Source organism: Lactuca serriola, chromosome 1 (assembly GCF_051521515.1).
Source record: "Lactuca serriola cultivar US96UC23 chromosome 1, Lser_US96UC23_V15, whole genome shotgun sequence".
Classification (NCBI taxonomy): Eukaryota; Viridiplantae; Streptophyta; class Magnoliopsida; order Asterales; family Asteraceae; genus Lactuca; species Lactuca serriola.
Window position 1 is genome coordinate 213,640,424 of NC_136408.1, and position 12,333 is coordinate 213,652,756.

At 34.2% G+C, this 12,333-nt stretch overlaps 3 protein-coding genes across 3 annotated transcripts; 1 reads left to right on the forward strand and 2 right to left on the reverse strand.

The window, feature by feature from the left end:
• The first annotated feature begins 285 nt into the window (after positions 1–285).
• On the forward strand, positions 286–687 carry LOC145065915 (uncharacterized). Its single transcript, XM_079013026.1, has one exon. It carries the CDS (start codon positions 286–288, stop codon positions 685–687), a length of 402 nt encoding a protein of 133 aa, XP_078869152.1.
• A 1,879-nt stretch (positions 688–2,566) lies between these two features.
• On the reverse strand, positions 2,567–6,800 carry LOC145049316 (P-hydroxybenzoic acid efflux pump subunit). The gene is made up of 3 exons (XM_078997746.1): positions 6,194–6,800; positions 4,834–5,001; positions 2,567–4,302 (listed from the first exon to the last, which is right to left on the reverse strand). Exons 1-3 carry the CDS (start codon positions 6,743–6,745, stop codon positions 2,611–2,613), a joined length of 2,412 nt encoding a protein of 803 aa, XP_078853872.1. The 5' UTR covers positions 6,746–6,800; the 3' UTR covers positions 2,567–2,610.
• A 4,904-nt stretch (positions 6,801–11,704) lies between these two features.
• LOC145065921 (uncharacterized) lies at positions 11,705–12,055 on the reverse strand. Its single transcript, XM_079013037.1, has one exon. The coding sequence runs from the start codon at positions 12,053–12,055 to the stop codon at positions 11,705–11,707; it is 351 nt and encodes a 116-aa protein (XP_078869163.1).
• Between the last annotated feature and the right edge of the window lie 278 nt (positions 12,056–12,333).

The window sequence follows — 12,333 nt, forward strand, 5'->3', positions numbered from 1 at the left end:
AGGATTAAATGGAATATCACTTCCAAAAGTAATTTGTAGGATCAAGAACTCAAGATCGATCAAGGCAGTACATAGGGTTTGACAGAATCTTGAAAGACTGACTTCGATTGATTTCATTCAATGATTCCAAATTGCTTTTGCAATCAACCCAACGTTTTCAAGGTATCGATTCTCCTAAATCTCATACAATTATTCTTCGCTTCGCCATCATCCCTACAAATTAACCGATCAACAATCTTAATTCCTCAACACATCCATCAAAACCCCAATTCAATTTCATCTCCGATGCCTCTAAATCCCCAGAAACAGCTTCGGAGGCTCCCACATGTTTTTAGCCAAGTTCTCGAGCTTCCTCTCCGGTCACACGCCGATGTTTCAATCGAAGATAAATCCGATTGTTACAGGTTTACAGCGAACATTGAGGACAACGCCTTTTCCGGTCAGGTAAGGGCTCATGCCGTGAAGATTCACCCGGAGGTGACGAAAGTTGTTGTCAGGGGAGGAAATGGGTTTGGAGAGGTGGAGTTGTTTTTGGATAAATTGGAGGTTGATGTGTGGAGATTTCGGCTTCCGGCGACTTCACGGCCGGAGTTGGCGACGGCGGTGGTTGTAGGACAAGAGCTTATTGTTATAGTGCCGAAGGGAAGTCTGAGCAGCCGGCGGCAACCTTCAAGATCATGGTGGTAGAGGGCGGAACAGAGTGTAACAATTATAGATTGCAGGTTATGCAACTGTTAAGTGATATCCCTTGTAGAAGATGACTAGAAAACCATGTTTAGTCTCATCAAAATGCTGTTAAAATCCATGTTTACACTTAGGCTGAAAAATAATAATATACGATTCATAAATCACAATAATCTTAAAGATGAAACAATTTTGTTTCTTTGATGATTTATTTAAGATGTAAATTAATATGGATATCACTAGATTTAGAAAATGAAGTGGATGAGGTGGTACGACAAATGAACTATAACATCCTTAGTTTCGTCGATCCTAATAAAATGTTATAAATACAATATATGATAATATGTTAATTTTCGGTGTACTTAATGGACTTGTACTATGTGCTTAAAAGATGATTAAGTTAACTCAATTTTTTTTTGAGTTGATTACAATTTAATGTGTGATGAGATAATAAACTAGATTTTCGATGAACAATTTAAGATAACGTTTTGATAATATAGGTTATAAACTGAAAACAACTTTTCAGTTAACTCCTCAAACACAACCCAAGATTAAAAAAAAAACAAAAAAAAAAAAAGTGCATATTAGTGTTGTTATTACCCGAAAATTTTGAGAAATTCTAGTCATAAAACATAAAATACAATTGAAATGAAATAAATAAAGTGTTGAACATGAAAAGACACAAATATTTATGTAATGTTTTTTATCCTTTTTAATAAATGAAAATAATTTTATCATATTTCATTATTTCTTTTAATTTGTCCTATGTCAATTTATGGTGATTTAGAGCTATATATATTTTCCACTTGTCAATTGTTATTACTTTATTTTTTATTCTTCAATATATCATTAATTTATTTCCATACATTACATATCTATCTCTTTTAATAAATGAAACAAAAGAATAACACGTGTTAGTTTTTTAGAATGTCTCTTTACACGTGACATTTTTCTAGGATTTTAATTATTTCCTTTTTTTGGTAACAAATCAAATTCAATTCCAATTTTAAAAATATAAAATCATATCCTATTAACATTATTATGTTTATTTTGTTTAACAAACTAATTCATAATTACTTACAATCGACAATATATTTGTTTTTTTTTACATTTATTATTATTTTTATCTATATATATTAAAAGTTTAAATATACCGACCGTGGTTTCAACGGGTTATAACCTAGTACCATAATAATTATATTAATTTTAAATTTCAAATTTGAAATTTCAATTTCATTTTCGACTAAATTACAGTTTAAACCTTGGTATTTAACATTTTGTTATAGTTAACATGTTTAGTACACGGATCTAACAACTAAACACATAATTTTAAATTATTTATTTTTCACATTTTATTTATTTTTAGTTTTTTTCTTATAATTTTCACTTATTTCAAATATCAAATATAAACAAACTTTTTGTATACTGTTTCGTATTTAATATTTTGTTTTAATCAAACCGTATAATATACGAGTTTCACACGTATCTAGTATATCATCAAAGAATTTTGAGAAATTTAAGTAGTGTACAAGTCATAAAGCAAAATTCAATCTTTAATCTATTTTCTAGTCGTGTAAAAAAATTAGATAATTATCTCTCGTAATATTATTTTTTTTATCTTTTATGAGTTGAGTGTTGGAAATTCCATGTTAAGCCCATATATGCGATTGGGTTGCACAAAATATTTTGGGCCTAAGTTTGCAATTTAAATCACTTCGAAATTACAGTCAGCATTTTTGCCCATAGGCCCAAAACAAGATATCCATCTCAAAAGTCAAAACCCTGTGTCCAATTGAGATATGGATTTAATTAAAACGTTATCATAGTTAAATATATATAAAAATACACATCGGTAACAAAATACAAAATTCGAAAATCACACTGAAACCAATTTCCATCTTTTCATTTATTTTGGAACAATTACAATCAAATATGAGATACAGCGTGTATCTTGCAACAAATTTCATTCAAATTTACAAGACTTGAAGGATTCTCCCATTGCAAAAGTTCTATAACCCCTTTCTCAATCTCCCTCGTCTCCTTCACTAAACCTCTCAAGCAAAATCCAATCGCACTTAAACTCAATACAAGTTCATGCTCCTTCACTTCCTCACACCCTTCTCCAATAACAACTTCTTGTGATCTTTTTAGATATGAATTTACTACATTCTCCATCTCATCTTCCCCATTTGATCCATGCTCATGTAACTTCGAAGGGGTAATTGGTAATTTCCCCATCTCAACATCACTATATGTGTTTGAAGCACCACTCTTTTGAACCTCCTTCTCAAGTTTGTTTAGTGATTTGACCAAAACAAGCCTCTCGAAACACTTGAGCGAAGGGTGAATCATTTCCTTAAAGATCTCCACCTCATCTTCAAGTGTCTTCATGCTTAAGTTTTCTTGTGTTAAATGATGATTTGCATGGTTCAAAAAGACGAAAAGACCCTCCATGTTGGACAAACTCTTCAAGAGCTTACTATAACAAGCACTATTAAATGGCAAAAACCAAAAGTTGGGTTCCATTGTAGCCTCCTCGATGAACTTTTTCAATTCATTCACATTAGATTTAAGTTTCCTTTGACAATCTCCGAAACAATCTTGACTTTTTCCTCCAAGATTCAATGTGTTTACACACTCGTGTAAAACTTGAAGACTCTTGGAGAGTTGGAATTTCGCTAGAGTCGAAGCTCTAGTGGGTCTAAACATGAGTTCGACAACAATTGAACAAGATAATCCAATGAACGCTTCGACGATTCTAATGATTGCGAATTCTGTTGGAGAACCAAAATTCTCCCTTCCGAGAATTAAAACAGCTCCGATTACAGCTGAAACCCCACCAGCAGGACCATACATTCGACTTCCCCTAATCAAACTACAGAAAATGAACCATGGAAGAAGAATCAAGAACCTTACTTTAACATATTTCTCAAGAACAAAACAACCCAATACTCCATAAACAGTTCCTAACACAGTGCCTTGAGCTTTGAGATTCGAAACCCTAAAAACAGCTTCTCTTGAAGCAGCAAAACTAATCGCAACTGGAAGTCCAGACCATATCCCGTTTTCTTTGCTGTAGATTAATCCAAATAGAACAGCGAAACCTACCGATAATGAACATTTCAATGCTAACACGAACCTTCTGTGCATCAGAAAGGTGTTGATCGATTCAAAAAGATCGAATTGTGGATCCTTTTTGTTCTTCTGCCCTTCGCTTGAAGATGAAGGCGCCTTTGGTGGAGAATTATCTGTCAATGTCATCTTTCTTTCAAGTAATTTGGAACAGAATAAGAAGAAAAAAGAGGACAGATCTTTGTGGGTTTGAGGGAAGGAATGGAGGGAAAACGTTGGATTTTCGAGATTTGTTTCGGGAAAAGTTGCGGAATCGAAAGGCATGCAAGATTTTAGTTGGTCGAAGGTTATGGTGATGTGTTGTAGAAGCTTATGCAAGTTATCTTTTAGATCTTGATCGAGGATTTGAGGTGGAAATGAATGAAAATGGGATAAACCCATTTCTAGCCCTTGTATTGGCATCTCTATATCTTCCAACTTTTGTGCTGTATTCATGCAGTAGGGTTTCAAGAACTCTATTGGAAGTGTCTCCCATTTCATGCTTTCCTACACAAGAAAATACCATCGTATATAGATGATTAATTAATAAGCATAAAAAGAGTTTCAAATTCATTGAAACCGACAATAAAATATTGAGTAAAAATTCACGAATGGTCCCTATGGTTTTGGTAATTTGCACGTTTGGTCCCTAACTTATTTTTTTAATTCAGAAGGTCCATACAGTTTGTTTTTGTTGCGCGTTTGATCTCTGTCTTATCCAAAAAGATTAATTTGCCCCTGATTTTTTTAATTTATTTAAATAAGATGCGGTAGGTAAGGTAAGGTAATCCGAGACGGAAGTGTGGTTGTGGTGTATTTATTTAAGTAAATTAAAAAATCAAGGACAAAATAGTCTTTTTATGTAAGACAGAGACCAAGCATGTAAAAAAAATAAATAGTAAAGACCTTTCAAGCTCAAAAAATAAATTAAGAACCAAATATGCAAATTACTCTGAACCATAGAGACCATTCGTATGATTTACTCTAAAATATTCGACTTTTCAAAGGAATTTGAAATTGGTGGAAATTGGAGCTTACTTTCTTGGATTTGATGGCATTTAGGAGTTTTGTTCCATTGATGGAAAGAGACTTGGCTTGTGAGACGAAAGAGTGTGCTCTTCTATTGTCTTCTGCACAAAATGCCTTTACACACAGTTCTACCCTCTCTGAAGCATTATCTGCATAAAGCTTGCACTTCTTCTTCACCTAAAATAATTCACAAAATAATATCATCAACCACTATTTCACAAGACATTATGTATGTGTATGGTGCATGATGTTTCATGTATGCATGCATGTATGGTGTTCGTGTATATGTATTGTACGTGTATTCTGGGAACGACGTACTTTGTTGACTGGAGGTTTAAAGTGTAATATAAGTGGATTATAACCAAGAAGAATATAATATGTTAATTACAGCTATTCTTGTATAAATAAATTATACTATACTAAAGGTTTTGTAATTTCAATAGACAATCCATCATCCTATTCCACTTTTCCCTCTTTGGTCACCTTTAATTGTTTTAAATTCCTAAAGTCCATTTCTGGAAGAAAAAAAAAGCTAAGTATATAGGATTTCAATTTGATATTTGGTCTTTCAATAGATGTTTACCCATACATAAAAATAAATAAATACATAAAGAGTTTGAAAGACACAAAGGAATTTATTGTAGACAAAATTTGATATCATTCACGTACAGTACTATATTTTGTCGTAAGTAAGAGTCAAAAAATATTATTGAATTAAAAAATGAGTAGATATGCACTTACACTATTCATTCCATGCCAAACAGTTATTAAAATACATAACATATTACATGCATATCTATTCTATTGCTACATTTAAATTTATTGTTTTCCTTAAACAGTAACACTCTTTTATCAAATTAAAACAAATTGCATATCTACAAATTAACAAAACCTTTTACAAAATTAAAGTGCCTTCTGAATATCATTTTCTTGGTAAAAGTTTAGACAACAACATAACATGATAAAAATGTTTAAAGTATCATTTACGATCATTTTATCAAATCACAACTGTATCACGTTTTAATTCTATATTATAAAAGAGCAAACAAAATTGCACATAATACACATGAATGTTCATGTTTTATATTTCTTCATGCTAAAAGTAGCATTTTTTGACGTCAAAAATAATTTTATATTGCAGCTAGCAATGATCTAGAAACAGAAATATAGGGAATATATACAAAGAAGTCAAAATACATTATTTCTCAAGGCTATATATTTAACTTTTAGCAACTTTAGAATGAAAAAAAAATGGCTTTGGATTTTTATAGTCACAACATAGATTTTTATCGAGTGCATGTTTATCAATAGTAAATTTACGATGATACAAACAAAATCTAGGAATATCAAATTTCGGCGGTTTAATTACCTGACACGTAGCCAAACCAGGATACGGAAGCAACAACGCAAGAACACAAGCCAACACCCCAATGGCGGTGCTAGCTGCCACGTGTACAGGATGCATGACTGGATCAGTCTCACCACCCTTATCATACGCCACCACGTAGATAATCACAATCTGCCCCAACGCTATTCTCTTCGACACCAAATGAGTCTTATGATCCGGCAGCATCACCACGAACGCCGCCATACCCACCACCACCGCAGTAAGCGCCGTCGTCATCCGTGACGGCTCTATCGCCCAAAGCCCGACGATTGCCGGAATAACTGTTAAAACAGTCGCACAGAGAGCGTCCCAGCAGCCGCGAAGTGTGTCACCGAGGGAAGCACCGGTGACGATGAGAATGACAGTGACGTAAGAGAAAGCTGGAAACGCAACTTGGCTGCGGAGGGAGGAGGGACCGAAGAGGGTGGCAACGGCTACGATTGAGCAGGCGACAGCCGTGCGGAAGGAGGCGGAGAGGCATGAAAGCCATAAGGAACGGGATCGGGGATTAAGTTTAAGCATGGAGGTTAGCATTGTGATTGATTAGTGGGGTTAATCAAGAAGATTAGTGTTAAGAAAGAATGAGAAAGGTGATGCAAGCTAGGAGATTGAAGGGGTGTATTGGTGAATTTATACATGAGGCTTAATGGTGGACCCCATTATGTGGGGATTAAAAAAAATAAAATAAAGGTATTAAAAATAAGGGATCCAGATCCTTAATACCATGCATACATGTAATTAAATCCAAGAAATATAAAGACTAATATCATGGCTCCTGAGGTGTTTAAAATATACGTATCCAAGAAAACAAAATATATTAGGAACTAAATCAGTAAGTAACAAAAAACCATAAATTACATAAGACCAACTCTAGTGAAAATTAGGATATTAAGCTCTATAAAAATCAAATATAAAATTTATTCATTCAGTCTTCCTAAAAAAATATAAAACTCGCTCGTATCCAGAAAAAGTTTACAAAATTTTGAAAAATTATCCCACCACCGGAAAAGAATCGACAAATCTCACCGATAGATATCTTAGGCGACGAAATACTCACAGCCGTTCACAAATCCACCAGAGACCTTTGTACGTACTCTTTCTATTCTCCGCCTTGCACTTATCTCCGAGCAGTCTCGCAACTTACCAAACTGCTCATGATCTCTGACATGTGACCTTCATGCACATCTCACTCTCCTCTTCGCTGGACTTGTATGCGACTCTATTTCTTCTCTTTCTTGTTCTCTTTCTACTTTTTTTTTTCATTTTCTCTTAGACTCTCGCTACTCAAGGTAAGAATAGACTCTCACTTGTCAAGGTAAAAGTAATAAGAAATCTCCTCTAATAAATAGAGGATTGTTTTTGTTATTGGTTACATTCTCATTTATTTTGCCAAATGTTATTTTATGGTTATTGTTAATTATTTTTATTCTACATTTTATTTTATAAGTTTTTCTATTTTATTAAATTCTACATGCTATTTTAATATAATAATCGCAATAAATATAGTAATAAATAGATATTATTTTTATTAATCAATTTACTTTTTTAACTTCAAAATTCTTAAAACTAAAACTCATTAGTTTCTTTTTGTTTATTTATTGAAATTTAAAAGATAAAAAACATTTCCATTATAATAATTCATTTCTTTTAATTTTCTTATAAATTAAAACTTTTCAAATATTTTGATCTTTATATTTAACTTTTTTTTTTCAAAAATTAGATACATGGGTCTCACAACTAGTAGGATATAAAAATAAGCACGTGAATTCCGAAAAGGTTAAAAGCACTTTGACAATGTTATGTATTTATAATTTGTTTACCTATTCATCTTTTTATAAAGAAAAAGATTTATTTAACTTACGCCTTATTCCCGAGTTCTACTTAAAAAAGAAAATAGGAGGATGCGGAGGGAAATTGGGGGGTATCGAAGGAAAATCGTGTTCCGGAGTTTCATTAATGGAAGGAAAATGGGGGGAGAGAAAGGATTTTGGAGTCATATTTTCCTTCCAAATTTTCATCTCAAATTGGGCTGATTTGGGAATAAAGTGAGGAGAAGGAAAATTTTATGTTTTATTTTCTTTTTCCTCGTAACTTGAGAGTACAAAAACTTAAGATTTTCCTTTTATTTTTTTTCATTTCTTTCGAACTCGGAAACACGGAACAATTAATGTTTTTCTTCCCCTCCATTTCATTCTATTAAAATTTTGTTTTCATTTCCTTTGTTGAATTTACAAAAAAAAACTCGAAACTAAGACGTTATTGTAGCTAAAGGCGTGCATCTTATTTTATTTCGTATATTGAAGATATCTAACAAAAAGTTAAATAAAATTTAGAATCACCGTCTTTGTTAACAATTTCTATTTATTTGGTGTTATTAGGATGATTAAAAACTCTTGACCATAAAAAAAACATTTTTTGTATGGGATACTAGTCATCATCATTACTATTTATTAACAAATTAAGTGTCATACTCATGTATTACATGGGTTTATTAAAAAAAACTAAATATAAAATTCTAAACATTTGAAAAGTATAAATTTATAAGAAAAATAAGAAAATATTGAACTATAAAAATTAAAGTGTTTTTTTTAATTTAAATAAATAAATAAATAAAATTAATGGGTTTTTAATTTGGTAAGTTGAAATTAGAAGGAAAATTTATTAATGAATTGGTATGCATTTATTATTGAATATAAATAATATCTACAATTTAATAAAATGAAAAAAACCATAAAATGACATGTGGAATGAAAATTAATTTAAAATAACCACAAAATGACATGTGGCAAAATAAATAAAAGTATGACATGCGGCAAAAAGATCTTTATTTATTAGGAAAGATACATTTTTTTTGTAAAACAATCTTACTAATATCAACATAATTAGTTTGTCAAATTTCTCATTAATTAGAGAACTAAACTATATTTTTTGAAGTTTTAGTTTCGGCCCTTGTGTTTTGTGTTTCTGTTCCGCCCCTGATGGTTTTGAACATTTGAATAATAAAACCCGTTCTGATGTTTAAATGTTTAATTAGTTACGGAAATCCGATCATGGATCTTGCTAGAATGGCGGTCTCTACCAATGGATGTCCATTGGTTTGAGTTCTAGTTTTATTTTTTTGAGTGAGCTCCCACCGTTTCTTGTTAGGATACGGAGATTGGTACTCGACACAGACATGGACGCGGAGAACACTACTCCCCGGAACTCGGCATGCCGAGCTCGAAATGGCAACTAGGCATCACTTCGTCGAGTCTCTTTCTTCTGTATCTCTTCTTTCCTCCTTGCTTCTCCCTACTCGGAAGCCCATACTTTCCCACATTTCTTCTGATGTGGAGTTCAGTAGGTGTTGCACGACTCCGTTCAGCCTTATCGGTATGTAGCGAATTTTTTCCTCGTCAGTATTGACATATTTAAAAAAACAAAAATTATTTCTAAATACAACCATATATATATATATATATATATATATATATATATATATATACACACACACACACACACACATTTGTACCACATTAAACTGTAATACTCCAAAAATCAAAGAAATTTAAATTTTTCAAAATCAATCATTAACCAACATTGTTTACAAAAAGAGTCATTGTTTCAAAAGCATTTTTTTCAAAATTAGAGTTTTCCCCAGACCTAGTGACATAAAACAAGATGTGCACGATCACGCCTTTATTTTCCCACGAGCCTCAGAAGTACCTGAAACACTATACTAAAAATTGTAAGCCAAAGCTTATTGAGTTCCCCTAAAGTACTATTACACCACATAACAAACAAGCATAAAAATATGAGCAGCTAGCTTGACTGGACCTCCTCGTAGGGCCTACAACCTATCCGGACTACTCTACAAGCCTTCAACATGACGGGACCTCCTCGCAGGGCCTACAGTCTATCCGGACAGCTCTACGGGCCACTGACCTGACTAGACCGCCTTCTAGGGCCTACAACCTATCCAGTCGTCCCCGGGTGTCTTGGCCTTCAGCACACAACTGGACCGCCTCAAACCACTACTACCATATGTCAACATATAAACAAACAAAGATCAAGTAAGCACATAATACAGGCAAGAAACAATCACACAGCTCACTACCGCCTACTTGTCCTCACATAACACATTGTCCCGCTACCAGCTAAGTTTCATGAAATACGTAACCATAAGTAACCAGAGGTGAGATATCCACCCGAACAGATGATCCTACTCTAAAGCCACAGCCAAACAAGGAACAGACAATAAATCCTAGATCAAGAGTTCTCAGGCTATCCTACATGACTACATACAACCCCTAGGCCGACATTGGTTCCTTCGACCCACAAGTAAAATAAGGTGAACTCACCTCGATATACACATACTTCACCACAGTAGTAACGAAGAACTCCACTAGCTTCAACTCACTTACAATCACCTACAGGAAGATACTTGAGTCAATACCCAGTCATCGGACATAGTCACTTGTACCGGTGACTACCTCATGAAATGATGATTGAGGTTTCATATAAAATGACGATTAGGGTTAAGTGAGGACTCTTAAACCATTAAGGACTTAACCAACTAAGATCATCACCAATTAAGGTTTCCCTAGCCAATCTCGGGTACAATAATAATCTAAGAAATAGTGTAAGTACGCATCCCAAACTTGTTCCAAAAACTAGAGTTTTGGATATTAGGGTTTTCTAAATCCAAATTAGGGTTTATTGTTTCAAGGGTCCATCTCAACAAACACAATCCATTGCCACCTCGAGCAGTGGCGGTCTGAGGCAGCGGAAAGGTGACAGCCACCATCTTAGGGAGGCGGTGGTGGTGGTTTCAAGTTAGAATCCGACCAAATTAACAAGCTCCTACTACAACAACCATGCAGAAAAAAATAGATACATGTAATAATACACGCACACAACCATCTTACACGGTGGCTGGTGGTGGCATAAATTGACAGCAAGGCAGCAGCCACCATGGTTGGCTGCCATGGTGGTTTTCTTCTCAGTTTTAGGCTAAAGAGCCCGCATACATTATACATACACTGTATTACACATACACACATGTTAGTCCCCAAATTATAGATTCAAATCAGTAATCAATGAAGTAATAGCAATCAAAATAGGGTGTAGAAGGAGTAGAAGAGAGATAACATCAAGCATGCACAAAACTATTGCTCATAAAGGTCAGGTACACCTTGAAAGTACACACACATGTCACTGTTCATCAAGTACTAGTTACACATTGACATACCCCTTTAAATACTACCCACACCAGCGCACAAGTGTGCAGTCATACATGCATGTGCGGCCACACACAGCGTGTGCAGTCGCACATACGTGTGTAGCTGCACACACGAGTGAGGCTGCACACACACCAAGTCTAAACCATAGCACCACTACACTACATACACTACCACCCTAACAAGATCTATACAGGAATAATGCCTAGCTCAAACCACAGTAATATAGTCTTTCAATCTCCCCCTTGGTTTGAGGCTAGCACAGTTTTGATCTTCAATCTGTTGGCTTTTCAAACAGCTTCAAGTCTTTTGTTTTCTTAATCACGGAGACATTCATGTCCCAAGATTTTGGAAGAGAGTTTAACAATTTCTTGTTGATTTCTGATCTTGTTACTAAAACACCTGTAGAACTCATTTCTGTAGTGAGAGTAATGAACCTCTGGAGCTGTTTTTCAAGAGTTTCGCCCAAGACATAGTTGAACATATTGAACTTTTGTCGAAGCATGTCCTTACGAATCTGCTTCATATCCTCATTGTCTTCATAGACTTCGATTAGTGCTTCCCAAAGTGCCTTTGCAGATGTATACTCACGGAAACCTTGAGCGATTTCTGGAGATAATGCCATTGTAAGCGTAGCAAGGGTTTTTCCTATTCTTCAACTCTTTCGAAATCCTCATCTGTATAGTTTTCAATTTGTTTGTCGACAATGACTTCATCCACTACAATAGTGATTCAAATTGGTCCTCTAAGGATACTGCGCCAGATCTTGAAGTCTTTCATTTTAATATATTTTTCAATTTGGTATTTCCATTCTGGAAAGCCCTTCGCATTCAAAAGTCGGGAAATCCGAGAAGTTGTTCCCATGATCGAGTCAAGTTCTTGATGTACTGTCATGCTTTGAGA